The sequence below is a fragment of the Biomphalaria glabrata genome, chromosome 14 (assembly GCF_947242115.1).
Source record: "Biomphalaria glabrata chromosome 14, xgBioGlab47.1, whole genome shotgun sequence".
NCBI classification, from domain to species: Eukaryota; Metazoa; Mollusca; class Gastropoda; family Planorbidae; genus Biomphalaria; species Biomphalaria glabrata.
The window spans coordinates 2,711,506-2,738,910 of NC_074724.1; the positions used below are offsets into that span (position 1 = coordinate 2,711,506).

Sequence of the window (27,405 nt, forward strand, 5' to 3'; positions counted from 1 at the left end):
TTTCCCCAACTAAGTCAGGTACCTATAAGAGTTTGATGGGCGCCCTGAAAATCCTGAAATTCAAAATCCTAGTCTTCACTGAGATTTGAATCCAGGAACCCAGGTTCAGAAGCCAAGCGCTTAACCACTCGGCCACCACTAGTAAAAAAAAGTGGTTCTGATGTGTAGAATTTCAAAACCTTAGTGATCTAATTCATATCTCGCAGTGTTTTTTCTTACTATTAATCTGCTAGAAATCTTAAATTTCTTTGTTTAATAAAGCCTCCTAAGCCTCAGTTCAACATTAAGTGAATTAACCTTTATTGTAAAATTACTCTAAATTAAAATTAGTTTTTCTTTTCAAATAAATTTGTAAGCACTTACGATTCTAAGTGAAAATATGTTCTTCAATTTATATCTCTGAAATCACAAAGAGTTTCTATTTATATATATATATATATATAACATACAACGATATCAAGTTTATATCACCTACAATACTATAACAATGACAAAAATGTGAATCATCAATCTTCAAACCAAAACCCAACCAACCACAGAAAACCCAATCAACCACAGAAAACCCAATCAACCACAGAAAACCCAATCAACCACAGAAAACCCAATCAACCACAGAAAACCCAACCAACCACAGAAAACCCAACCAACCACAGAAAACCCAATCAACCACAGAAAACCCAACCAACCACAGCGTTACTCTCTAAACCGTTCCTTTGGTTAAAGTAATAAATTTGTATGTATAACATTTAAAAGTTGATTTTTTTTAAATTGCTTTCAGTGAAAAGCTGTCTCAGACTTCTGTGCTACAGTGAACTGCATTTAGCTTAAAGAGTGGTATTGGTCTGCGCTAGCCAATTATCACTTTAAAAATACTCTGCGCAGGCTGGAGGCAATGCAGTAATTAGCCCACAAACGACTAGTCACAAACGAGTAGAAAAAAAGGTTGGTTATGCTTGCCATGGGTGTGGACCGGTGGCAAAATATGTAGGTCACAACTGGGGCTGCGCATCAAAGGAAAATACTGCATTCCTCAATAATCTTTGGACTCGCAGACAAGCCTTGTTATTAGTCCACTAATTTAACTCTTTCTCTCCGTAATTATTTACCATGTTATGGTGGAATCAACGCTGGTATCGTCAGTTAGGAGAGAAAGAGTTAAGACTTTCTTATGACAGCTCGAAATAAAAATATCTCAATTACAATTGGTGTCAATTAACTTAGAAGACTCTCTCAGAGGATATCTCAGACGGATAACATATCAGATATCAGTTTTCGGACATTGTGATCTATAGGGCAGATGATGTCATCTGTTTCTTTTGGCCAACGGTTAACGAGCAGGGCGTAATGTGGCCAGCACAACGACTAACCGAAACTAAAGTTGGGTAACCATTAGAGTTGGGTGGACTAACGGGCACCCTAAAAATCCCAAAATTAAAATCCCCAGTCTTAAGTGAGATTCGAACCCAGGACCCCCTCGGCCACCACACTTCTTGAAAAATCACCTTCACCTGTCTTTTGTACCGTTGGGGCACTGAACATGATCTGTTTTTGTTTATCTCCATTACTTTCTATTTTTTGACATAATTAGAGTCACTCTCACTGGTAGGCCTGTACATTCTTTGATTATTGATATTTAGAAAAACGAGAAATCGGAAGACCAGGTTTAAATACTACTCTTATCAGTTGAGATCAAATGGGCCATACTAGAGAGAGATTTATAATACGTAATTCACAGTTCCAGAAAAAAAAAACTTACCCATTGAGAAAAATCATAGGTGTCCTCTTCCTCCTCCTGTGAACAAGATAAGATAAGATAATCTATGCGTTAAACTTATATTGTATACTTTGCCATGCTAAACTGTATATTTGGTTAGAAAAAAGGGTTTTAACAAAGTACAAAGAGAAATGTACTTTCCAAAACCAGGAAATGAATTCAATGCATTTAATTAACCGCATTCCCAACTTGACAAACTAATACAAGAATGAACAACTGTAATAACATATCAAATATATATTAACTTATAACGTCAAATTACAGCTCAAGACAATCTCAACCTGTTAGCATTAATATATATGTCTTCCTTCCAGTGGCTAGCTAGGGATTTGGGGGCTAGTGGGGCTTTACCTCTTTAGGGGCCCATGCAATTTGACATTCGACATCATGACATGATATAATGGCGTAATATTTAATATAAAAACCAATTTCGGATACTTATTAGGGGGACCACCTCAAAAGGGATCCCGGGGAGTCAAATTTGGACCTCCTCCCCCGCCCTAGCTACGCCACTGCTTCAATCTGTTGCGAAATGACTATGGCTCCTATTTAAAAGAATGAGATGAAAGCCTGTGAAAGCATGGACATTAGTTATATTCGAAACGAAGTCACCCACACAGCAGGTCACCCTCTTTCCACGAAGCTGGTGTGCCCAAAGGAACAGCAAGTGCCAATACAGTTTTCAATCAGGGTGTAAGAACTGCAAGAGCACTGCCCCCAATTTTCCGACAGTAGTCACTACTGAAGCCTTTGTCATGTTGACAAAGAGTTTTTCTTCTAGGTGGGTAGTCAGACAAGTAGCTAACAAGTCATTATTAAGAGATGATACGTTGAATGACACTAATGTACACGTTTACACAATCGGATTAGTTATACAATAAGAAAAATGTTGCTACTTAAAAATAAGAGTGGTCAAACCATTTTTAATAGACATACATTGTACAGCTACAAAAGTCGATACATGGTTTTACTTTTAACTTTATTTTCTATATGCAAATATGCGATGGGCAAAAAGAAAATCTGGTTGACCCCACCTCCAATAAGTGACCTCAAAGCAGTGGACATCTATGTTGGCTACTAAGAAGACAGCCCAAGACCGCATAATGTGGAGAGATGGTAACAAGGAAAGGTATAGACAGCTCTGAGAGAAAAAAGCCAAAACGACTGGCTCCTCTACGGAACTCTACAACCTAAGGCGAATGTCTCGCCTGTGTTGTATGTGGACCGGAATGTCTCTCCAGAATCTTATCTTATATAATAAAGACGTTACTTCAAAAATGAAGATGATTACGTCCTACGCGTCATGCATTTAGTCATGCATATTAACCAATCACCTAAATTCTGACAAGTCACTGGTTTTCCTGGCTAGCTCAGGCAACCCATTCCATGCTCTAATAGCACTAGGAAAAAAGGTGCATTTGTACACATTTGTCCTAGCATATGGGATGAGGAATGTGCCTTAATCTTTGTGTCTTTCTGAGTATTTTATTAGATTTTGTTTTTGTATTTGAAGATTATGGTTCAGTGTTTTAATGTATAATTGCTACTTTACTTTTGAGTCTTCTGTCCTGAAGGCTTCCTAAATTTAGTGATTTTACTAAAGGTGTTACTCTAGTCAAATGTGAATATTGGTTTGTTATGAATCTCACTTCTCTATTTCGTGTCTGTTCCAGTTTCTTAATGTTTTCTTCAGTTGAGGGGTCCCAAACGGTGGATGCATATTCTATTATTGGCCTAACCAAGGTTAAATAACATTTTAGTTTTATGTTCTTATTTGATTTATAGAAATTTCTTTTAATAAATCCTAATGCTTTGTTTGATTTTTTGGTAGTTTCATCCATATGTGGATTCCATGACAGTTTTTCATTTATTATAACACTTAGGTATTTGGCGTTTTTAGTCTGTGTTACTGTTTCACCATGAATAAGGTTCTATAGTCAGATGAAAAATTGTTCCAGGAGATTCTGTGACTGAAGAAGGCCGAGGTATACCTTAGATTCATTTCAATGCTTGTAATTTTATATAAATGATTTGAACCTGTTTACTTATTTTTATACACTGGAGGAAAATATATTTTATCAATTACCTTTTACACATAGTGAAATGAAGTAGTATTAATTTGTGAGACAGGACAAAACTAGGTAGCATCATTATCATCATCCTCATCATTATCAACATCCTATCATCATCATCATCATTATCATCATCATCTTCATTTATAATTATCATCTTCACAATCATCATCATCTCCACCTTCATCCCCTTCATTATTTCTACCATCATCATCATTTGCCCCTAGACTTTTGTCGTAGCTGTGCTGTGACAGTTATTATTCAGGACCACGTGACTTTAGTACCAGGGACTTTGACTGATGTGTACAAGTAGTGACATCTTCGAATGATAAATATTTGAATTTTCTTTTCAATCTCTTCGTTAGGTAAATAATATTTTTGTGTAACTTAACTGTCTTATCAATAAATAAACATGTAAAGATTTACTGGTAAAGGCTATAACAACTGTGAGTGTTTCTGCTGTGTTACTGAAATGCAGCCAGGTGTCTTGTATTTATGTCCATTGTAGTTTTCAATTCAGTTGTTAATGTAAAAAATAATGTTTCAACGATGAAGATAATCTACTTTCTAGTCCAAACCTCCTGCATTACGTCGGGGGGTGCTGGGGGATAGCAGTGTGCAGGGTGTAAACAAGGACCAAAGAGAAGACCGAACAACAGTCCATCGCAAATACCACATGACCTTGCAGCCAAAAGTTGAAAGATATTGTCTCAGTGATTTCGTCAGTGTAAAGTTTTTACTTACTGAGTCCGAACTGTTCTCGCTGCTGACATGCTCGCCCTGGGAAAAGTTTGTAAGAACATTTATGATCACATTTTACATGAATCCAATATAAACATCATTTAATTAGCATTGTACAACTATTTCAGAGATTGTCAAATGTTTCTTCAGAAATGAAGAGTGTTAGATCCTAGCCACATCCCCAGGGACTACTGTAGGGGATAGTGGGGGTCAGGATTTAAACACGAGATCATCTGGTCATAACATCATGTCGCTTAGAAAATAATTTCGAAAGCCCTTGGCTCATACCATTTCTCTCAAATGTTACCTAAGGTCCCCCTTTCAGACCATGTAATCGAAATGGCAGATGATTTAAAGGTCATCACTTTCTGTGGCCCACGGTTAACGAGGGTGTCATGTAGCTAGATCAACAACCAAACACCTTTACTTGCCCATACTTATTCCTGGTTTGAAAACTCGTTGTGACAGGCACTCATTACAGTTTTGTGGACTTGGCCGTGCCAAAAACTCATATCCCAGACTTCAACAGGATTCGTACCAAAGACCCTCGGTTCAGAAGCCAAGAACTTTACCACTTAGCTTCCACGCCCGTCTAATGTTGCTTACAAGAAATAATAAGAACAGTATAATTCTTAAGAGCTAAAACACTCTCGTTTTATATTGTTTACGCTTCTATATATTTTAAATATTCTTTTTAAAAATATTTATGTCAGGGCCGCCGTATATAATTGGATGTCCTAGGCGAACTGAATTCGCTGGCCATAAATGTAACAGAAAACTAAAAGCGATAAAAAAATTTTGCAATTTTTTTAAAACCTAGTGTAGGCCTACTAAAACAACATTGGGCACAAGTTTCGCTATTTCTTCCCTAAAAATTTTTTATTCAGGTCTGTGCGAGGCCCCCACCAAATAGGATGCCCTAGCCGGCTGCCTAGTTTGCCTATGTCTAAGGCCGGCCCTGTTGTTTTACATGTTTCATATGTTCCTTCAGAAATGAAGAGTGCTGATTACTAAACCCTCTGCCTAATGTAGGGTGACACAAAAGGCAGAGTTGAGACCCAAGAAGCACTTGGTGGCTGAGTGGTAAAACGCCAGGGTTACAAACTAAAGGGTCTCGAGTTAAAACGTCGGTGAAGTTTTTGAAATTCCAGAGTCCTATTAACTCTGTGGCATTTTACGTCTCAAGAAATAATCTTTTCCCTTTGCAAGTTGGTAGAAGTTAAGGCGTTGTGTTGGCCACATGACACCCTCGGCCAAAGAAACGTATGACCTTTACATCACCTTCCTTTAAATATGGTAGATGATTACATCATACCTGTATCCATATCTACGTGTTTTAGTCAATGTAAAGGATGTACTTACTGAATCCAAAGTGTCATTACTGAAGAGAACTTTGTTATCGCTGCTGACATCTTCATTATTGCTGCTGACATTTTTGTTACCGCTGCTGACATCCTCGTCATCGCTGCTGACATTTTTGTTATCGCTGCTTACATCCTTGTCATCGCTGCTGACATCCTTGTCATCGCTGCTGACATTTTTGTTATCGCTGCTGACATCCTCGTCATCGCTGCTGACATTTTTGTTATCGCTGCTTACATCCTTGTCCTGCGAAAAGATTGTAAAACATTTGCTAATTAACGTGTGTTTAATCTAGGTCATGTATGTTGATTAGAGGCTTTGTAATGTTGTTTGATTTTCACTAGCACTAAAACATGACTATGCGTAAAAGTAAAAAAAAATCCTCCCTTTCAGACCTTGCGATCGGGCAAATGGTGTAATGGTCATAACGAGGGTGTCATGTGGCGAGCACAACGAACATCCACCTTAACTTTTCCCCAACTTATGTCAGGTACCCAAAAAAAGCTGGGTGGAATCAGAGGTGCCCTAAAGATACCGAAATTAAAAATCTCCAGCAGGATTCGAACCCAGGACAAGACAAAAAATCTAAGTTAAACAACATAAAAAAGCTTTTAAAAATGCTTATATTAAGAAAGGAGCTGAAGAGTTAGTTACAACCATATCTCTCAATACAGCAACATTTGTTTCTTGTTTTTAAATTATAAAAAAAAAATGTATTACCATTAATTTTTTGATAATAAGTAATTTTTAAAAATTCATTCATGTTTTGTTAGGGACAATGAACAGTGGCGCAAAGTTGTAACTTAATCCAACAATAGGAAATGGGAGAACAAACGTGTGCAAGATTTTTGCCAGAATGACGGAGTGACTTGTCACAAGCTTTTTACAAAGGACATAAAAGTTGAAAAGTAAATTACTACTTTAAGAGCAATTTCTAATTATCTTTTTTTTTAAGGTAAGAAACTCTTTACTTACTGTTTCAGGATTTTCAGTAGCAGTTACATTGTCCTGGGAACAAAAAAATAGTAATACTCTTTGTGATTTCAAATATTATGTAATTTGATTATTGTTTCCTTTAAGTAATGATATTCAAATAAGACTACCAACGATTTTCGAAAAGTAAATTTTCTGTATCGATAAATAATCCTTGTTCCATTCGCTAGGACTAATTTGTACAAATATTTCTTTCTTCCCTAGGGCTATTAAAGCATGGAATAGGTTGCCTGAGCCAGCCAGGAAAACTAATGACTTGTCATTGATTAGTATGCATGATTAGATTGACCTGAGAATACATGTAGGAAGTAATCATCTTCTTATTTGAAGTAACTTCAGTATTTTAAAATAGAAGATAACTGATGAAACAAAAAGATCTTCTTTAATTGGACCATTTGTTTATTACTTGTATTTTGTACTATCAGGTCATATTTTGGCACTTTTCATAGTTGTTACCTATCTTTTGATATGAAAACTCTGATACCCGCCTCTCTATCTACATTACTTACCAAACAGGTGACCCATTAGTGAACCCCTCAGCGACCGCATTAAAGTTTAAAGCTAATTCTTCCGAGCAGCACTTCCAAACACATGCCGTACGTAAATTTAGGTAAATAGTTTTATATATCCTTTCAGGAAAAAAGAAACCAAATATTTACCGAATAAATGTTAGTGGCCTTGGCAGTCACTTCCTGTGAAAAACACAAGAGATAAGTTTAGAATCTATTTTTAGAATTTATCAAAGTAGACATAGTTATATCATTGAAATACGTAGTCAGCGAAATTTGTAAAAAAAAAAAATTGAACAGTCTGTCTGTCAGTTTGGTACAAATCTTGAAATCAAATAAGTCTTGAATAAATCAAACAATTAACAAATTAGTTAATTAATTAGTTTTATTTCATTAAATATGTGTTATAGTGAAAAGTAGATTAATATTGTTGTATTTAGATAAAGACAGTTAATGTTTGGTTATTTCTCTTACATAAGCTTTGTTTTTTCAAAAGTATTTTTATGTATTTTTCTTTTTCAAATGTAATAACTTAAAGCTGGCACTTGACCATTTATTATACTATGGACAATAACTGTCACTGGGAGGTACGACGAGAGTGAATGTTACTTTAATATTTTGATATGTTAGTTATATCCCTTTGTCATGTGAATAGTCTTGCACGTGTTATGAACTGAATGGTTATGTCTTCTTTGAGTGTGCAAGAGAGTGTGTTAGTCATTGAGGTCTTGTTCCCGGTTCAGGAAGGTTGGACGTTTACTTCCTGGGCTGGTGTTTGTATTATTTCTTGAGAGTGATATAATTGTGTTCTTTATTTAATATTAGAGAGTTTTTTGGTATTCATGGAGAGCTTGAGTTAGAGTTGAAATATATTAAGTAGTGGTTGTTCTTATTCCTATAGCAAGTATTAATTAATTGGAACTGAGTAATTGTGTAAACCCCTAACAAGCCTAAGGAGCCAAGACAAGCAAAACTAAGAAATGAACCCTGACATCTGAGGGCATCGTCCGGGCTTGTACCGTGTCTGTTGTACCTGTCATTCATCACTTTGAAGAAGTATATAAGATAAGAATAAAGAATAAGACAAGCAAGCAATAGCAAATTTGGGAGTTGTCCTTGTAAGCAAGTAAACGTTGTATTCAATAGATTCAATTAAATTATTGATAACATTTCATTCTAACAATACGCGGGTATCATTCTTTTTATAAAATACAAAGACAGAGTAGGAAATTCAACATATGTCCTGGTGTAAATAAATACGAGATACATTCAACCGAATGCGGGGCTTTTTAAATTTGCGGTCACAACTTGTTATATACTGATAGAACAACTTTTTAACTTACCCATTGAGTTTCATTGCTGGCTGCATCTTCCTGGGAACAAAGAGAGAACATAAATGTTAATTTTGAAACTTTTTGCAAACAATACATTCTGTAAAGCTTTTATGATTATTAATTCCTTTCTATTGAACCCTCCCCCCCCCCCCCCCCCCCCCCCCCGAAAAAAAAAAACCTGGCTACGCCCACAGTTATGTTGGTATACAGCGTTCATGGAAATTTGATTTCAATAACTAAAAAATTATAACGCTAACGAGTTTACATCAACTGTATGTTGAAAAATCAAATGACTTAGCACATGAGAGAAACACTCTTCAAAAGTATTGACAACACAATACAATTTTATACCCTTACAACAGTGTTTTTCAAATAGGGGTACGCATACCCCCAGGGGTACTGGAAGAATTTAGAGGGGGTACGCGTTAAACTTTATTAACTATGCTGAATTTGTTTCAAAATTCATATTTATTTTGTTCTGTTAATAAATTAAAGATGGGGGGGGGGGGCGAGGGGTACCCAACATTAAAAAAATTATAAAGGGGTACATTCAGGTCAAAGTTTGGGAAGCACTGCCTAAGAACATGGGATAGAACACTTCACATTGTCAGATCAATAGATTTACAAATTGTACATTGTGATGCAGCCTCATTAAATAACTTTTCGATGCCGAATTCCTAATTGTGCCATAACAAGATAGAAAGATGCCCAAGCTACGGCCTGCAGGTCAGATCCTGCCCTAGACACGGAACTCTACACCCTTTAAATCTTCTGTCCACGATGTTTAGTAATTAAATCAAGTATGGATTCCATTGGAATCAAAAGTCTTTAGCAATGATGTGGCCCGCGAGACAGTTTCCCGAAAATAAACAATAAATAGTTTGGTGCCAGTGATTCAGACCATATTCCTCCAAGATTAAGTGTTTTATACCGAATTATTGTTTTGAAATGAACATTTTAATATTTCGAAATATGTTATTAATTTACATGATCAGATAAACAAGTTACGTATTGAAATGTCAATGTGAACATAAACACGAACTTCCATTCAGTATACAGAAAATTATTACTTTAAGAGCAATTTTTAATGTATGTATTCTTAAAGGTGAGAAACACTTTACTTACTGTTTCAGGATCCTGAGTAACGGCTACATCGTCCTGGAAATAAAACAATAGTAATACTCTGTGATTTTAAATATTATTTAATTTGATTAATGTTTCCCTTAAGTAATGATATTCAAATTAGACTAACAACGATTTTCGAAAAGTAGTTTTTCTGTATCAATAAATAATCCTTGTTCCATATGCTAGGATAAATTTGTACAAATACTCCTTCTTCCCAAGTGCTATTAGAGCATGGAATAGGTTGCCTGAGCTAGCCAGAAAAACTAATGACTTGGCATTGATTAACATGCATGATTATATTGGCCTGAGGACACATGTAGGAAGTAATCATCTTCTTATTTGAAGGGACTTCAGTATTTTAAAATAGAAGATAACTGATGAAACAAAAATATTTTCTTTAATTGGACCACTTGGTTATTATTTGTATTTTCTACTATCAGGTCATATTTTATGACTTTCTATAGTTGTTACTTCATATCTTTTGATATGAGAATTCTAAAACACGCCTCTTTATCTACATTACTTACCAAACAGGTGACCCATTGGTGGACCCCTCAGGGACCGCATTAATGTTTGTGTGAAAAAACAGAAACTCTATTTGTATTTTCATTCTCTTCTTAATACAAACCATATAAAGCAAAAAATGCTCGTCAATTTAGAATATTTTTCTCCTGTTGTTAGTGTAACGTATTCTCCACGTCTCGCGTTGCTTTAGAAGGCTATGTAGAAGAAAAAATGGGATATTAAATCAGTGAACATTGATACCATTGGGAAGACATAGCTCTAGATCGCATTAGTTGAAGAGAGACGGTGACCAAGAAAGCTATGGACAGCGAGAAAACATGTGCCTCAGCTTTTGAAGAAACGCGAGCCATACAAAAAATGACAGGCTCTCTACCTCCAAAGCGGAAGCCACCTTGACCTGCAATATATGTGGACGGGAGTGTCTCTTTAACATAGGGCTCTACAGCCATATGATAAAGTGTTCGAGATGAACCATAGTCGTTCTATGACTAAAGTAGGCCAATAAATATATATAGAAGAAAATTATGTCGAAAGCAGATTCCTGTGTTAATCGTGCATGTAAATAGACACTTTAACTCTGCTAAGTCATTGCATTTCCTCGTAGATTCAAGCAACCCATTCGATGCTCTAAAAGCAATAGGGAAGAAAGAACATTGTATGAATTTGTCTTAGCTTGTACTAGTTTGTCTTTCTTTGGACTTAGTTTATTCTTATTAGTTTAGTAAAGATAAAAATATACATAAAGATAATTCTTCAAATTACAATTCCAAACATATGCTGTATGTAAATTTAGGTAAATAGTTTTATATACCATTTAAAAATAAAAAGATACCAAATATTTACCGAATCAAGGTCAGTGGCGTCAGAATGCGGGGCTTTTTTATTTGCGGTCACCACTTAATATAAGTTGTTAGACAACTTAATCAATGTCTAAGAACAACTTTTCACTTACCAATTGTGTTTCATTGTTGGCTGCATCTTCCTGGGAACAGAGAGAGAACGTTAGTGTTAGTTCACAAACTTTTTGTAAACGATACAGTATGTAGAGCTTTTATGATTATTTATTCATTTGTATTTAACCCTTCCCCCCCCCCCCCCCCCCCAGAAAAAAAATCCTACTATGCCCACAGTTATATTGGTATACAGCGGTCATGGAAATTTGATTTCAATAACTTTACATCAACTGTATGTTGAAAAGTGAAATGAATTAGTACAATAGAGAAATACTCTTCAAAAGTAGTAATATATAGTAATACAATATAATTTTGTACCCTATAGAACAGTGATTTTCTTAATAGGGGTAGGCATACCTCCAGGGGTACGGGAATTTAAGACTATAGAGGGGGTACGCATTAACTCATTGAGTGCGGTGTTGTTTTTTTTTCAAAAAAAAAAAACTACTTTTTTTGAAAAAATAAAATGTTCCAAATATGCCTAAAACAAAAATTTATTTTTCAAGTTCCAATAAAGCTATAGTAACATATTTGCTATCAAAGCAAAGGTAAATGAATGGAGAATATGAAAATGTAAACATCTTTCTATTTAAATATAAGATACAAATTATAATCTAAATAATATGACCCTCAAAAAACAAATTGATGCCAGCTTTAGAACTTCTGAGACCTAAATATAGATTTTGATCTTTGCATATTAGACTATTGACATCTTTTTCAAAAAGAAATGTGATAAAACAGTCAATAAAAGATGATGAATCACTGATTATATTATTATTTTTACATGGCTTTTTAGTCAGAAAAGGGAAAAAATATTGCACTATTTCTACGTATAACAATAGATACCAGTAATAAATCTATCAATCAAATGTACTCAAATATTATGTACATTTGAATCAATGGGATATAGATCTAGATTTATCTTCTTTTTATTTGCCTAGAACATCTTTCATTCTAATACTAGACCAGTGTGAGACATAGGCTAGCGAGAGATCAAAGCATAAATCTCTAACTAGCTGAAGGACAATAAAAATTCTAATTCATTATACCTAAGATCTAGACCTAGATCATTATTATAATTCCTTTGTAATAAATTATAATGCATCTAGAATAGTTTTATATTTCACTTTTATTTAGTAGTAAACCTTTTGGAGTACTTACAAGACAGAGTGCAACTCGAATCTGTATAAGTAGGCCTATAGTATAGTCATTGTGATGGTTTTTACTGATAAACAATACTAAATTTTTATAACAATTGCTACAAAATATACAAAGAAAAAGCCCAGCATGGTGGATGAATATTGGATTTAGATCTACCATTTCTGTTGATTTCATTTATCTTAGGCTTAGATCTATAGGGATCTACCCAGGTGTAAAGATAAAAGCATAGATCTAGTCAACCTTTATCTACATTCCAGACCTAGCCTAAGCCTAAGCCTAAGGTCAAGGACAATACTAGATCTAGATCTAAATCTAAATGCTAATAATGTCCAAGTCTGTTTCATCCTATGCTAAATATGTAGATCAAGATCTAAATCTTCATTATTACTATTCATAGAAGTATAAATAGAACAATTATAAAGCTACTTCAGTTGTAAAAATTGTGGGTGTGTCTTGGACAAGCATAGCCATGATGTAGATTTTTACAGATAAACAATACTAAAACAAAAGAAAACGGGCAAAAAATGCCCACAGTGGATGATTATTATTTAAATGTATTGGATGTAGATCTAGATCTACCATTTCCTTTCTTTTTATTTATCATAAGCTTAGATCTAGAGTCTAAATCTAGAGATAAAAGCTTAGATCTAGTCTAGTCAACTCAATCTCGATTTACACTCTACACCTAGCCTACTAGATCTAACAATAATAAAATAGATTTAATACATCTCTAGATTCTAGATCTATATTAATATTGACTATACTATATAAATACTAGAATAATAATTTAATATAAAATAAATATAGATCTAGATCTAATATAAATATCATAATATGATTTAAATATGCTAAATTTAGACTAGATGAACTAGATGATGATACTAGATGTATATAATTAAATTTAGACTTTAGACTTACCTGGATCTAATTCTAATCTAGCTAGCCTAGATCTATATATCTAGAACAAATTCTTCATTATTACTATTTATTTGTGATAAATTTTAAAATAATTATAAAGTTTCTTCAGTAGTAAACATTGTGGGAGTGTCTTAGACAAGCGTTTTTTTTTACATCGTAAAAAAAGGAAAAATAAATGTCTAAATAAAGCCAAAAGCTTCTAACTTCTATGTAAACAAAGGATGAAGAACTCTTTTATAAAGTAAAAATAGTTCCACTGTTGTTAGTTAAAAAGTTTAATTTAAAAATGCAACAGAACAAAGGTAGGGTATGAAAGTCTAAGGGATAATTTATAATAATTAAATCAAGTATTGATTCCATTGGAATCAAAAGTCTTTAGCCATGATGTGGCCCGCGAGACAGTTTGCCGAAAAAACGATAAATGGTTTGGCGCCAGTGATTCAGACCATATAAGATAAGATAAGATAAGATAAGAGAATTTTATTGATCCAATCAAATGGACATATAGTTTGACTACAATTGACAACATCAGCGTAACTACTGTACAATAACAGTATAGATGAAAAATTCGAACAACATTCACACACGAAAACATACACACTCACAACCAGCGCTTTATGAACTAGACTTCTTTGAACTTCTCGATGACGACAGCTGATCTTGTAACACTCTGACCGAAAGTGGGATAAAGGAGTTTTTAAATCTTTCTGTTTTAGTCCTAATGGAAAGGAGACGACCACTTCGTTCAGATCTTATGTAATAATGGTGCAGGTTGTCCTTAAAAATCTAAACTGTTTTGGAAAGGCATCTTTCTCGAAAGAGCTCTTCAAGAGATGGTAGCTGTGTTCGAGTGATATGCGATGCTCTTTTAATTAGTCTATTTAGTCTAAGTCTTTGTGCCAGTGAAGTATTACCATACCAGCAGGTGATGGAAAAGTTAATTAGACTGCTGATGGTTGCTGTATAAAAAAGTTTAATAATTGTTTTGTCGATGTCCTGTAAGAGAAAGTGTTTTATACCGAATTATTGTTTTGAAATGAACACTTTCATATTTCGAAATATGTTATTAATTTACGTGACCAGATAAACAAGTTACGTCTTGAAATGTCAATGTGAACATAAACACGACCTTCCATTCAGTATACAGAAAATTATTACTTTAAGAGCAATTTCTAATGTATCTATTCTTGAAGATAAGAAACTCTTTACTTACTGTTTCAAGATCCTGAGTAGCAGCTACAGCGTCCTGGAAACAAGAAAATAGTTATACTCTCTGTGATTTTAAATATTGTTTGATTAATGTAATGATATTCAAATTAGACTACCAAAAATTTTTAAAATAGTTTTAGTTTTTCCGTATCGATAAACATTCCTTGTTCCATACGCTAGGACAAATATTTACTAATACTCCTTCTTTCCTAGCACTTTTAGAGCATGGGATGGGTTGCTAGAGCCAGCCTGAAAAACCAATGACTTGGTAGAGTTTATGTCATTGATTAATATGCATGAGTAGAATGATCTGGGGCACATGTAGGAAGTAATCATCTTCTTATTTAAAGTAACGTCTGTATTTTATAAGATAAGATATTTGATGAGACACATTTTCTTTAATTGACCATTGGTTTATTACTTTTATTTTGTACTATCAGGTAATATTTTTATGACATTTGATACTTTGTACTTCATATGTTTTTATATTAAAATTCTGAAACCTGCCTCTTTATTTGCATTACTTACAAAACCTGTGACGCATTCGTGGATCCTTCGAGGACAGCCTAAAAGTTTGTGTGAAAAACACAAACTCTAATTGTATTCTCATTCACTTCTTAATACAAACCATATAAAGCAAATTATACTCGTAGATTTAGTTATTTTCACCTGTTGTTAGTGTAACGTATTCTCCTTGTTTCGCGTTGCTTTGGAAGGCAATAGAGAAGATAAAATGGGATTTTATATCAGTAAACATTGATACTGACCAATTGGAAGACATAGCCCTAGACCGCACTAGTTGAAGAGAGACAGTGACCAAGAAAGCTATGGACAGTGAGAAAACATGGGCCTCAGCTCTTAAAGAAAAGCGTGCCAAACGAAAAATGGCCGGCTCCTCCACCACAGAAGCGAAAGCCACCATGATCTGCAATATGTGTGGACGAGAGCGTCTCTCTAGAATAAGGCTCCACAGCCATATGAAAAAGTGTTCGAGATGAACCATAGTTGTTCTACGACTTAAAGAGGCCAATATATTTAGAGAAGAGAATTATGCCGAAAGCAGATTCCTGTGTTAGTCTTGCATGTTAACTAGAGACTGGAACTCTGCTAAGTCGTTGCATTTCCTCGTAAAAATGTTTGTAAAATGTTTGTAAAATGTTTGTAAAATGTTTGTAAAATGTTTGTAAAATGTTTGTAAAATGTTTGTAAAATGTTTGTAAAATGTTTGTAAAATGTTGTACATGTTTCGGATGTTCCTTCAGAGTTGAAGATAATTACTTCCTAGTCCAAACCTCCCGCAGGACGACGGGGGATGGGAGCGGGCAGGGTTTGAACCCTGGACCATCGATAAGTCTGAACGACAGTCCAGCGCGCTAACCGCACGACCAGGCAGCCATCGTAGATTCAAGCAACCCATTCAATGCTCTAAAAGCAATAGGGAAGAAAGAACACTTGCATGAATTTGTCTTAGCTTGTACTAGTTTGTCTTAGTTAGGACTTTATTTTTTCTTATTAGTTTAGTAAACATAAAAATATACATAAAGATAATTCTTAGATACAGCACTTCGAAACATATGCCGTACGTAAATTTAGGTAAATAGTTTTATAGACCATGTCAGAAAAAAAAAGAAAACAAATATTTACCGAATCAAGGTCAGTGGCGTTGTCACTCACTTCCTGTGAAAGACACAAGAACAAGCTAGTTAATTAACTAATTTGTTAACTGTTTGATTTATTCAAGACTTATTTGATTTCAAGATTTGTACCAAACTGACAGACAGACTGCTCAAATATTTTTTTTTGTTGCATATTTCGCCGACTACGTATTTCAGTGATATAACCATGTCTACTTTGACTAATTCTAAAAATAGATTCAAAACTTATGCATATTTTATAGTAAAAAGGAGATTAATATTGTTGTAGTTAGATAAAGACAGTAAATGTTTGGTTATTTCTCTTATGTAAGCTTTGTTTTTTCAAAAGTATTTTCTTATATTTTGCTTTTTCAAATGTAATAACTTAAAGCTGGCACTCGACCATTTAATATACAGTGGACAATAACAAACAATTTGGGAGTTGTCCTTGTCAGCAAGTAAACGTTATAGTCAATAGATTCAATTGAATTATTGATAACATTTCATTCTAACACTCAACGGGTATTATACGTTTGATAAACTACCTTGCCAGAGTAGGAAATTCAACACTTGTCCTGCTGTACATATATAGGAGAGACATTCAACCGAATGCGGGGCTTTTTTATTTTATATATACAACTTTATATATACTAATAGACAACTTATTCAATATGTAAGAAAACATTTTGACTTACCGATTGTGTTTCATTGTTGGCTGCATCTTCCTGGGAACAGAGAGAGAACGTTAGTGTTAGTTAACACACTTTTTGTAAACAATACAGTATGTAGAGCTTTTATGATTTTAATTCATTTCTATTGAACCCCTCCCCCCCCCCCCCCCCCACTCCGAAAAAAAAAACTTAGCTACGCCCACAGTTATACTGGTATACAGCAGTCATGGAAATCTTGCCCGAGACGCGGAACTCTCAGCCCTTTATCTTCTGTCCACAATGTATACTAATTAAATCGAGTATCTATTCAATTGGAATCATAGGTTTTTAGCAATAATGTCGCCCGCGAGATAGTTTGCTGAAAAAAAAACGATAAATAGTTTGGCGCCAGTGATTCAGCCCATATTCCTCCAAGAGAAAGTGTTTTATACCGAAAATTTGTTTTTAAATCAACAGTTTAATATTTTGAAATATGTTTTCAATTTACGTGATCAGATAAACAAGTTATGTACTGAAATGTCAATGTTCATGTCGCTTTTATCTTCCTGTGAACATAAACACGAGTTTCCATTCAGTCTACAGAAAATTACTACTTTAAGATCAATTTCTAATGTATCTATTCTTAAAGATGAGAAACACTTTACTTACTGTTTCAGGATCCTCAGTAGTGGCTACATCGTCCTGGGAACAAGAAAATAGTAATACTAAGAAAATAGTAATACTCTCTGTGATTTTAAATATTGTTTCATTTGATTAGTGTTTCCCTTAAGTAATGATATTTAAATTAGACTACCAACGATTTTCGAAAAGTAGTTTTTCTGTATCTGGACTAGAGTGTCTCTCAAAATTAGGGCTCCAAAGCCATATGGAAATGTGTTCGAGAGGAACCATAGTCGTTCTACGACTAAAGGAGGCCAATATATATATAGAGAGAAGAGAATTATGTCGAAATCGGATTCCTGTGTTAATCGTGCATGTAAATAGACACTTTAACTCTGCTAAGTCATTGTATTTCCTCGTAGATCCAAGCAGCCCATTAAATTTAAACTAAATTAAATAATGATTAATTAATGATATGTACTTTAAAAAAAAATGCAGCCTATGTACTTAAACATTGAAAGTTTGATTCATTTTATACTCCTGGAGTCCGCAGAGGATCAGTTGCATTGTTACTGAGCCCTGTAGAAAAGCCTTTGCGAGCTCTGAGGATCTAATGATAGTACAGACTTGTCTTGGGTAATGTTAAGAATGGGGAAAACACCAATGATGATCCTGTTTTGGATTTCTGTGTTTGTGATGCGATTTGTATTTGTATGGGATAAAGAAAAAAAAAAGAAATTGTTCCTCGCAAATGTTACGTTCACACTTTTTAACCTTTTTGGTCACGTGTTTCCTTTTAGTATTTATCTTCTTGTCATCATTCATCCTCGTTTCTGTTGTCCTTCTGTTAGTGATACTTTTCTTACTAGCAGGTTTGGCCCCGGACATTTGGAGGCTGCCTAGTTTGCCTATGCCTCAGGCCGGCCCTACTACTAGCTATGACATACATATGAGAATTGAGAAAAGGTTTTGTTGGAGGACGCTCGCATATGAGAATATCTCGATCATTGCTGGGACACTGCATTTTATTCTTCTACTTATCAAAATATAGTAGGAATAAGCTTCTGTCTAACCATCACAATATGCAGCAGCTTATCAACAACTTGACCAACACAATAAGAAACAGAATCTGTATCAAGTTGACCAACACAATAAGGAACAGAATCTGTATCAACAAGTTGACCAACACAATAAGGAACAGAATCTGTATCAATAAGTTGACCAACACAATAAGGAACAGAATCTGTATCAACAAGTTGACCAACACAATAAGGAACAGAATCTGTATCAATAAGTTGACCAACACGAGAAGGAACAGATTCTGTATCAATAAGTTGACAACACAATAAGGAACAGAATCTGTATCAATAAGTTGACCAACACAATAAAGAACAGATTCTGTATCAATAAGTTGACCAACACGAGAAGAAATAGAATCTGTATCAATAAGATGACCAACACAATAAAGAACAGATTCTGTATTAACAAGTTGACCAACACTATAAAGAACAGATTCTGTATCAACAAGTTGACCAACACAATAAGGAACAGATTCTGTATCAACAAGTTGACCAACACGAGAAGGAACAGATTCTGTATCAACAAGTTGACCAACACGATAAGGAACAGATTCTGTATCAACAAGTTGACCAACACAATAAAGAACAGATTCTGTATCAATAAGTTGACCAACACGAGAAGGAACAGAATCTGTATCAATAAGTTGACCAACACAATACGGAACAGATTCTGTATCAACAAGTTGACCAACATAATAAGGAACAGATACTGTATCAACAAGTTGACAAACACAATAAGGAACAGAATCTGTATCAACATGTTGACCAACACGATAAGGAACAGATTCTGTATCAACAAGTTGACCAACACTATAAAGAACAGATTCTGTATCAACAAGTTGACCAACACTATAAAGAACAGATTATGTATCAACAAGTTGACCAACACTATAAAGAACAGATTCTGTATCAACAAGTTGACCAACAAAATAAAGAACAGATTCTGTATCAACAAGTTGAGCAACACTATAAAGAACAGATTCTGTATCAACAAGTTGACCAACACGAGAAGTAACAGAATCTGTATCAATAAGTTGACCAAATAATAAGGAACAGATTTTGTATCAACAAGTTGACCAACACAATAAGGAACAGAATCTGTATCAACAAGTTGACCAACACGAGAAGGAACAGATTCTGTATCAACAAGTTGACCAACACAATAAAGAACAGAATCTGTATCAACAAGTTGACCAACACGAGAAGGAACAGATTCTGTATCAACAAGTTGACCAACACAATAAAGAACAGATTCTGTATCAATAAGTTGACCAACACGAGAAGGAACAGAATCTGTATCAATAAGTTGACCAACACAATACGGAACAGATTCTGTATCAACAAGTTGACCAACATAATAAGGAACAGATACTGTATCAACAAGTTGACAAACACAATAAGGAACAGAATCTGTATCAACATGTTGACCAACACGATAAGGAACAGATTCTGTATCAACAAGTTGACCAACACTATAAAGAACAGATTCTGTATCAACAAGTTGACCAACACTATAAAGAACAGATTATGTATCAACAAGTTGACCAACACTATAAAGAACAGATTCTGTATCAACAAGTTGACCAACAAAATAAAGAACAGATTCTGTATCAACAAGTTGAGCAACACTATAAAGAACAGATTCTGTATCAACAAGTTGACCAACACGAGAAGTAACAGAATCTGTATCAATAAGTTGACCAAATAATAAGGAACAGATTTTGTATCAACAAGTTGACCAACACAATAAGGAACAGAATCTGTATCAACAAGTTGACCAATACGATAAGGAACAGAATCTGTATCAACAAGTTGACCAACACAATAAGGAACAGAATCTGTATCAATAAGTTGACCAAATAATAAGGAACAGATTCTGTATCAACAAGTTGACCAACTCAATAAGGAACAGAATCTGTATCAACAAGTTGACCAACACGATAAGAAACAGATTCTGTATCAACAAGTTGACCAACACAATAAGGAACAGAATCTGTATCAATAAGTTGACCAACACGATAAGGATTTTAGAGCCATGTTATTGGTAATATTTCGTTTCATACTAAAAGAATATCATTCCTTCTATACAATGCTTAGACAGAGTAGAAAATTGAACATATTTTCTAATAAAGCTCAATACGAGAGACATTCAAACGAATGCGGACTTTCCCGTTAGTGGTCACAACTTCAGAAATACTGATAGACAACTTGTTTAATTAGTAAGAAAAACTTTTGACTTACTACTTCAGTTTCATTGTTGGCTGCATCTTCCTGTGAATAGAGAGAGAGAGAGAAAGAGAGAGAGAGAGAGAGAGCGAGAGAGAGAGGGCGTTAGTGTTAGTTTACAAACTTTTTTTGAACAGGACATTATTTAGAACTTTAAGGATTCCTAATTCATTTGTATTGAAGAAACATCCATTAAAATTGGCTACATCAGTTTACAGCTATCATGGACATTTGATTTTAATAATTAAAATTATCACGCTACGAGTTTACAATCAAATTACTTAGTACATGAGAGAAATACTCTTCAACAATATCTACAACACAATATTATTTTATACCCTTTAGAATTAGAGCAGTGTTTCCCAAAGCTGGGTTTGCGTACCGGAAGACTGGAGAGGGTAATTGTTGAACCTTATTATCTATGCTGATTTTTAAAAAAAATACATATTTATTTTGATCTATTAATAAATTAAACTGTGTGTGTGGTAAGTGGGGGGAGGGGCGAGGGGTACTCAACATTTTAAAAAATTATAAAAGGGGTACATTCAAGTTTGGGAAGCACTGCTCTAGAATATGGGATAGAAGACTTCACTTTGTCACATAAATAAATGTACAAATGTACATTGTGATGCAGCCTCATTACATAATCTCTGGAGGCCGAATTCCTAATCGTGATAGAATAATGCCCAAGCTACGGCTTGCGGGCCTCATCTTGCCCGAGACGCGGAACTCTGGGGCAACTTTAATCTTCTGTCCACAAAGTAAAAAAAATAATAAAAGGGGCATCGATTCTATCGGAAATGAGGATATTTAGCAATGATGTGGCCCGCGAGCCACTTTGCCCCCAAAAAATAACGCTAAGTAGTTTGTGCCACTGATTCAGACCATTGGCCTCAAAGAGAAAATGTTTTATACCAAATATCTGTTTTTAATAATAATAATAATAATAATAATAATCTTTATTATCCGTAAGGAAATTTGTCTTACAATTTGTGCATTACACCAAACAAAAAACATTATAACTATAAGGAACCAAAGTGTACATTCACACCAGACTCACTCATAGTTTACATGTGACAAAGTTTATACCAGATTGTTCATATTTAATGATTTGATTGCCAGGGGAACAAAAGAGTGTTTGTGTCTGTTTGTCTTTGCTATCGGTGTCTTGTATCTCTTTTGTGATGGTAAAATCACAAAATCCTGACACAAAGGGTGATTCTTTATTTCGAGGATCTTGTTAGCTTTTTTATAGATGTTTGTCTCAAGCAAATGCCCAAATGGGGTTTATTTTTTTGCCAATGATTTTGCCAGCGGCATTTAGGATTCTATGAATTTTATTTTTATTTTTAATGCTCAGATTGCCATACCAGGCAGTGATATTGAAACTTAAAATATTGCAGATGTGAGCGTGATAAAACATAGCCAAGGCCTTTTCGCTAACATTAAACGAGGACAGTTTTCTTAGTAATCGTAATCTTTGCTGCCCTTTTTTGTTGATATCGATTATCATTTCTTTGGTTTGTTTTACATTTAATAATAAAAAATTATCTTTACAATATTTTTCAATTTGTTCTATTTCTTTGAAATACTCATTTACGTCTGAGCTCTCTGAGAGCAGGGCAAGAAGAGCCGCATCATCAGCGAATTTTGTGAAGGAGCAACAAGAACTATCGGATTGAAAATCATTGGTGTACAAAATGAACCACGATGGCGATGTCACAGCCCCCTGGGGCGCCCCTGTGTTAACTATGCGTTCATTAGATATAACATTGTTTACCCTAACCCTCTGAGCTCTCTGGGTCAAAAATTCATTAGCCCATAGTATTATGTATAGACTAATCTGCAACGCTTTCATCTTTTCAATGAGTAAATGAAGTTGTATAGTGTTAAAAGCTGATGAGAAATCAATAAAGAACAATCTTACATAAGTGTTCGGTAAGTCCAGATGTTTGTAGACACAGTTTAAGATAAGAGAACGACTTAATAGTACAAAATATATGTTTTGAACTGATATGGTCAGATAAACAAGTTACGTACCGAAATGTCAATGTTAGCGTCACTTTCAACTTCCTGTTAACATGAAAAACAAATTTCTATTAAGCATACAACTTTTTAATTTGTTTTTCTTGAGATACATTTTTAACATCTTTCTCTTTAAAAAAAAACATAGATTAATATAAATTTATAGATTATAAAACGATTCATCCCAAAAAAAAGGGTTAAATTGGAATGAAGCATGGCGTTAGGAAGAAAGGCTGCAAGGCGTCCTTAGTAACGGAAACATGAGAATAGAAACAACTGTTTTGTAATTGAAAGTAAATATCGCCCAAATCTAACTCGCGTTACTTTTGAAGACTTTAAGTAGACTGTATGCTTCTTCTTCTTCTAGCCAGCATTTGCTGCTGAGCTGTTATCTCTTGTGCAGACTGTGCCAAGGAAAAATAGTGTGCTGTTAACTTCAGGTGTTCAGCACATCCGTACAGGGTGTTGATTATGTTGTGCTGTATTCTATATTCCTCAGTTCTCCAGAGGATTAGTTAATATGAAAGGCTAAACAATCTCCTTTTAGGCCTTGTGAACTGTTAGGGAAAATGATATTACGATCAGATGGTTAATCCAGGCGTCATTTTTGGAATTAATGAAGGCTACAAGTATACTGGAATGTGTGGCCGAGAGGATTAAGCTAAGGGGTCCCGGGTTCGAATCATGGGGAAGACTGAGGTTTTAAATTAGGGTGCCTCTAAGTCCGCCCAGCTCTAATGGGTACATGACAGTGACATTAGTTGGGCAAAAGTAAAGGCGGTTGATCGTTGTGCTTTCCGCATTGGGCGTTAACTGCCCCATAGATCACAAGGTCCGAAAGGGGAACTTTACTACTTTACTACCTATCCATGGGGGCTGGAGTTTTAATCCCGACTGGAAAAGATTTGTGTTTACTGAGCGCTTAAATGCAGTACGGAAAGCCCTCTTCCATGTAAACATTCTACCTTTTGATATATACAAAAGATTGGACCAGAGCGCTCTGAGCTAGAAAGTAGCAATACTTATAACTATTCAAAATCATTCAGAGAATTGAAACATCAATAAAAGTCAAGACAGAATAATTAATAGACACACTTTGAAACTAAACAAATTTGGAAATATAGTCAGCTGTTCACTTTTAGTGACCTACATCTTTATTGAAATCGAATCTGTTTGTGCATGTTTTGTAAAGAATCTATAAAGAGGATAGACATTTATGAAATAGTACAAAGGACAATAACTCCTTTACATAAGAAATCTCGTAGTTACCGGACTTGGTCTCGCCTTTACAAGTCCGAAATTATAAGAAACGGCAAACATGCATAAAATTACAAATATTTGTTTCATGGTTCTGTTTTTCCAATTTCAACCTGAGGGGAAAAATACATAAACATCTATATAAATATTAATATTATTATTAATAAAAATAATAATGATAATGTTATATTTCTTGGTAAATATAAGAAAAAAGTTAATAAAATCCTCAAGACCAAACTGTCTGGCAGTAATCTCATCACTGCATTAAACAGTTGGGCCGTCCCAGTGCTCCTTTACACGCTCTGTGCCATCAAATGGACTGACACTGACCTATATGACATTGACAGAATCACTAGAAAATTACTGACCAAATGTCGATGCCTACACCCCAAGTCCTTGATCATAAGGTTATACCTGTCCATCAAGGATGGGGGTCGTGGTTGGCAGAACATCTTCAAATTGTGTAAGATGCAAGTTTTAAAAATACGATCAAAACTGCTCGCCTCCAGCAATCAATTAGTTTCCTTTCTACGCAAATATGACTCCGAAGCAACCCCTCTGAACCTACACAATGCTGATGTCAATATCGGTTTGGACGACGTAGGACATGAGATTCGCCAATCGGAAGAGAAAAACACTCCACGGAAAATTCCCGGCTTTATTACATGGGGACAACATCGACAAGGCTGCTTCCTTAACATGGCTCAAAGCAGGCCATCTCTACCCTGAAACTGAAGGCTTTATTACAGCAATACAGGACAGAGTAATCAGGACAAAAAATTACGAGAAGCATATCCTGAAACTCAATGTTATCGACAAATGCCGAAATTGTGGAAATGTGGGCGAGTCGATTGAACACATTATGGCAGGATGTCCAGCCCTATCAGAATCAGCCTACCTAGGTCGCCCCAACCAAGTTGCAAAGTTAATACACCAACACCTGGCTTTGACGTACAATTTGATCTGTAAGGACACTCCTCCTTATTATATATACTCGCCACAAGAGGTTCTCGAGTCTACTGAACATCTTCTGTGCTGGGATAGGCCTATTCTGACCGACAAAACGGTAGATTTAAATCGCCTGGATCTTCTGTTCGTTGATAAAAAAGAAAAAACCGCTACCATTATCGACATCGCCGTACCACTGTCTCATAATTTAAGAAAAACTGAGATAGAAAAACAAAGAAAATATGGGAACCTAGGCTTGGAGATTAAGCGTCTATGGAAATTGTCCAAAATAACAATATACCCCATTGTTATATCAACCGAGGGGGTAATAACAACTGACCTCACAGACACCTTCAAGGCCCCTAACATTCCTGGGAACATCCTCGTTGCCTGTCAGAGGGCGATACTGCTGCAGACCTGCAACATCACCAGAAAATTCCTCAGTGGAAACTGTTAAAGGGACTACGATGAATGTTGTTTCTCTTTCGCGAAACTCGACCCTGGCAGCGCCAGAGAATGAATTATTCGTCTCTAACAAGAATAATAATAAGGCTTGTCTTCCGAGTCCTAAGATGAATAAAAAGCACAATATTCCATGTGGCTACGCGGTCCCTACTTTTTTTGCTAGAACCAACGCAGACATAACAATAAATATAAATATGTATAAATGTAGTATTGTTATTTATTAATTTTGTTAACTAATAGCAATTATATATCTGGCATAACATCTAACATTGATTCTTCAAAGTTGACTTCTGTAGATAGAAAGTCTTATAAATCCGTTCTTCTCATCGTTACATCCATAATTCCTATGTAATAATCATCACAACATGTAAGAAAAAACAGTTTATCTGAAAGCTGCTAAATCTGGGCATACATGAATACTAACTACAGACACAATGTTACCTTTAACTTTCTAAAGCTACATCTGTTCGGTAAATTAATACTAGCAACATAGTCACAACTATATTAACTATATGTATCCCAGACATATGGTTTATACTATGCGTAACTACCTGATCTGCTAGCCTGTAGTCTTTGATGAGACTGCTTGCAATAGCTTTTATACGGATTCATTATTATATACGTTGCAACGAGTGATTATGGAGCCATCTGGCTAGTCCCAAAACAATGATATATCATAGGAGCTATTATATCCGTCAGTGTAGACATACAGTTATTGAGTAAGTGCATGCATAAATTCATTGGCCGCGTTAATGTTATTCTCGAGTTTTAATCGAATTGGAATTAGATTTGGATATTAGTATGCCATTAAGTACAGCTGGAGATAATAAATACTATTTTAGATTACGGTAAATAAAGTAAACTAAGCTAGCTTAGAAAATTAGAATATAAGATAAACTATCCATTGTAACCCAGATAAGAATATAAGATAAACTATCCATTGTAACCCAGATAAGAATATAAGATAAACTATCCATTGTAACCCAGATAAGAATATAAGATAAACTATCCATTGTAACCCAGAAAAGAAAATAAGATACACTATACAATGTAACCCCAGTAAGAATATAAGATAAACCTTAGAAAATGAAGTGGAAATGTAGTCCGACAATTTAAGAATATTAAAATACTATAAAACGTGGTGGGCTTGTATTTTGCCTGTTTAGCTGGTATTTTGCCTGTTTAGCTGGTATTTTGCCTGTTTGGCTGGTATTTTGCATGTTTAGCTGGTATTTTGCATGTTTGGCTGGCATTTTGCCTGTTTAGCTGGTATTTTGCCTGTTTAGCTGGTATTTGGCCCGTTCTACGTTAGTACTAAATAGAGTTAACTGTAGCATCTCAATACTACCACCAGAGTCCTCCTCTCCAGTTCTGCTGTCAGCGTCCAGGATTCGCAAACATTCAAGAATTTGGCCAACTGTAAGGACATACGTTTGATAGAGCAGAAATCAATACCAAAGTCTCATACCCACACACACACACAAATCGCTCGAAAACGCTAAAAGCGTTTTCACTGTTTCCTGACAACTACAGGTTTTTTTTCATCATATTTAAAAATGACCTTTAGAATAATGTTTTACTTGACAAATTTTCTAATATGAATTTGTAGGCCCTTACTACATTACAGATACAACCAACTTGTTACTTGAAAAGATAAGAAGATATCCCACAGATTTTGATAAAGGTTAAAAAAAAAAAAAAATTCGAAAAAAAAAAATTTTTAAAAAGCCCATTTGTTAGTGATACATTTTGTTCAATAGGCATGTTTGTATCTTTGTTTTAGTTACAGAACTAGAATTCAAAGCTATTACCAAAAAATTTCGG

The 27,405-nt window shown here is 34.9% G+C and overlaps 1 protein-coding gene across 6 annotated transcripts; it reads right to left on the reverse strand.

Moving 5' to 3' along the window:
* Positions 1–255: 255 nt before the first annotated feature.
* Positions 256–26,260, reverse strand: LOC106077530 (germ cell nuclear acidic protein-like). Of its 6 annotated transcripts, none has more exons than XM_056011311.1 (15): positions 26,133–26,259; positions 24,181–24,281; positions 22,927–22,959; positions 20,902–20,931; positions 17,630–17,662; positions 17,006–17,035; positions 16,321–16,353; positions 9,911–9,943; positions 8,795–8,824; positions 7,602–7,634; positions 6,925–6,957; positions 5,950–6,195; positions 4,591–4,626; positions 1,757–1,792; positions 258–399 (listed from the first exon to the last, which is right to left on the reverse strand). In XM_056011311.1, exons 2-15 carry the CDS (start codon positions 24,256–24,258, stop codon positions 340–342), a joined length of 744 nt encoding a protein of 247 aa, XP_055867286.1. In that variant the 5' UTR covers positions 24,259–24,281; positions 26,133–26,259; the 3' UTR covers positions 258–339. The 6 variants fall into 6 exon arrangements, with proteins under 6 accessions (XP_055867288.1, XP_055867291.1, XP_055867289.1 ...); XM_056011312.1 differs by having other exon boundaries at positions 26,023–26,139; XM_056011313.1 differs by lacking the exon at positions 20,902–20,931 and having other exon boundaries at positions 256–399; positions 26,133–26,260.
* Positions 26,261–27,405: the final 1,145 nt, after the last annotated feature.

Coding starts and splice junctions, on each gene's coding strand:
- LOC106077530 (XM_056011311.1), bottom strand. CDS start 24,258: ATGAAACAAATATTTGTAATTTTATGCATGTTTGCCGTTTCTTATAAT. Junction 22,960..24,180: donor TAAAGGCGAGACCAAGTCCG/GTAACTACGAGA, acceptor TCATGTTAACAG/GAAGTTGAAAGTGACGCTAA. Junction 9,944..16,320: donor ACGCCACTGACCTTGATTCG/GTAAATATTTGT, acceptor TTTTATTTCCAG/GACGATGTAGCCGTTACTCA.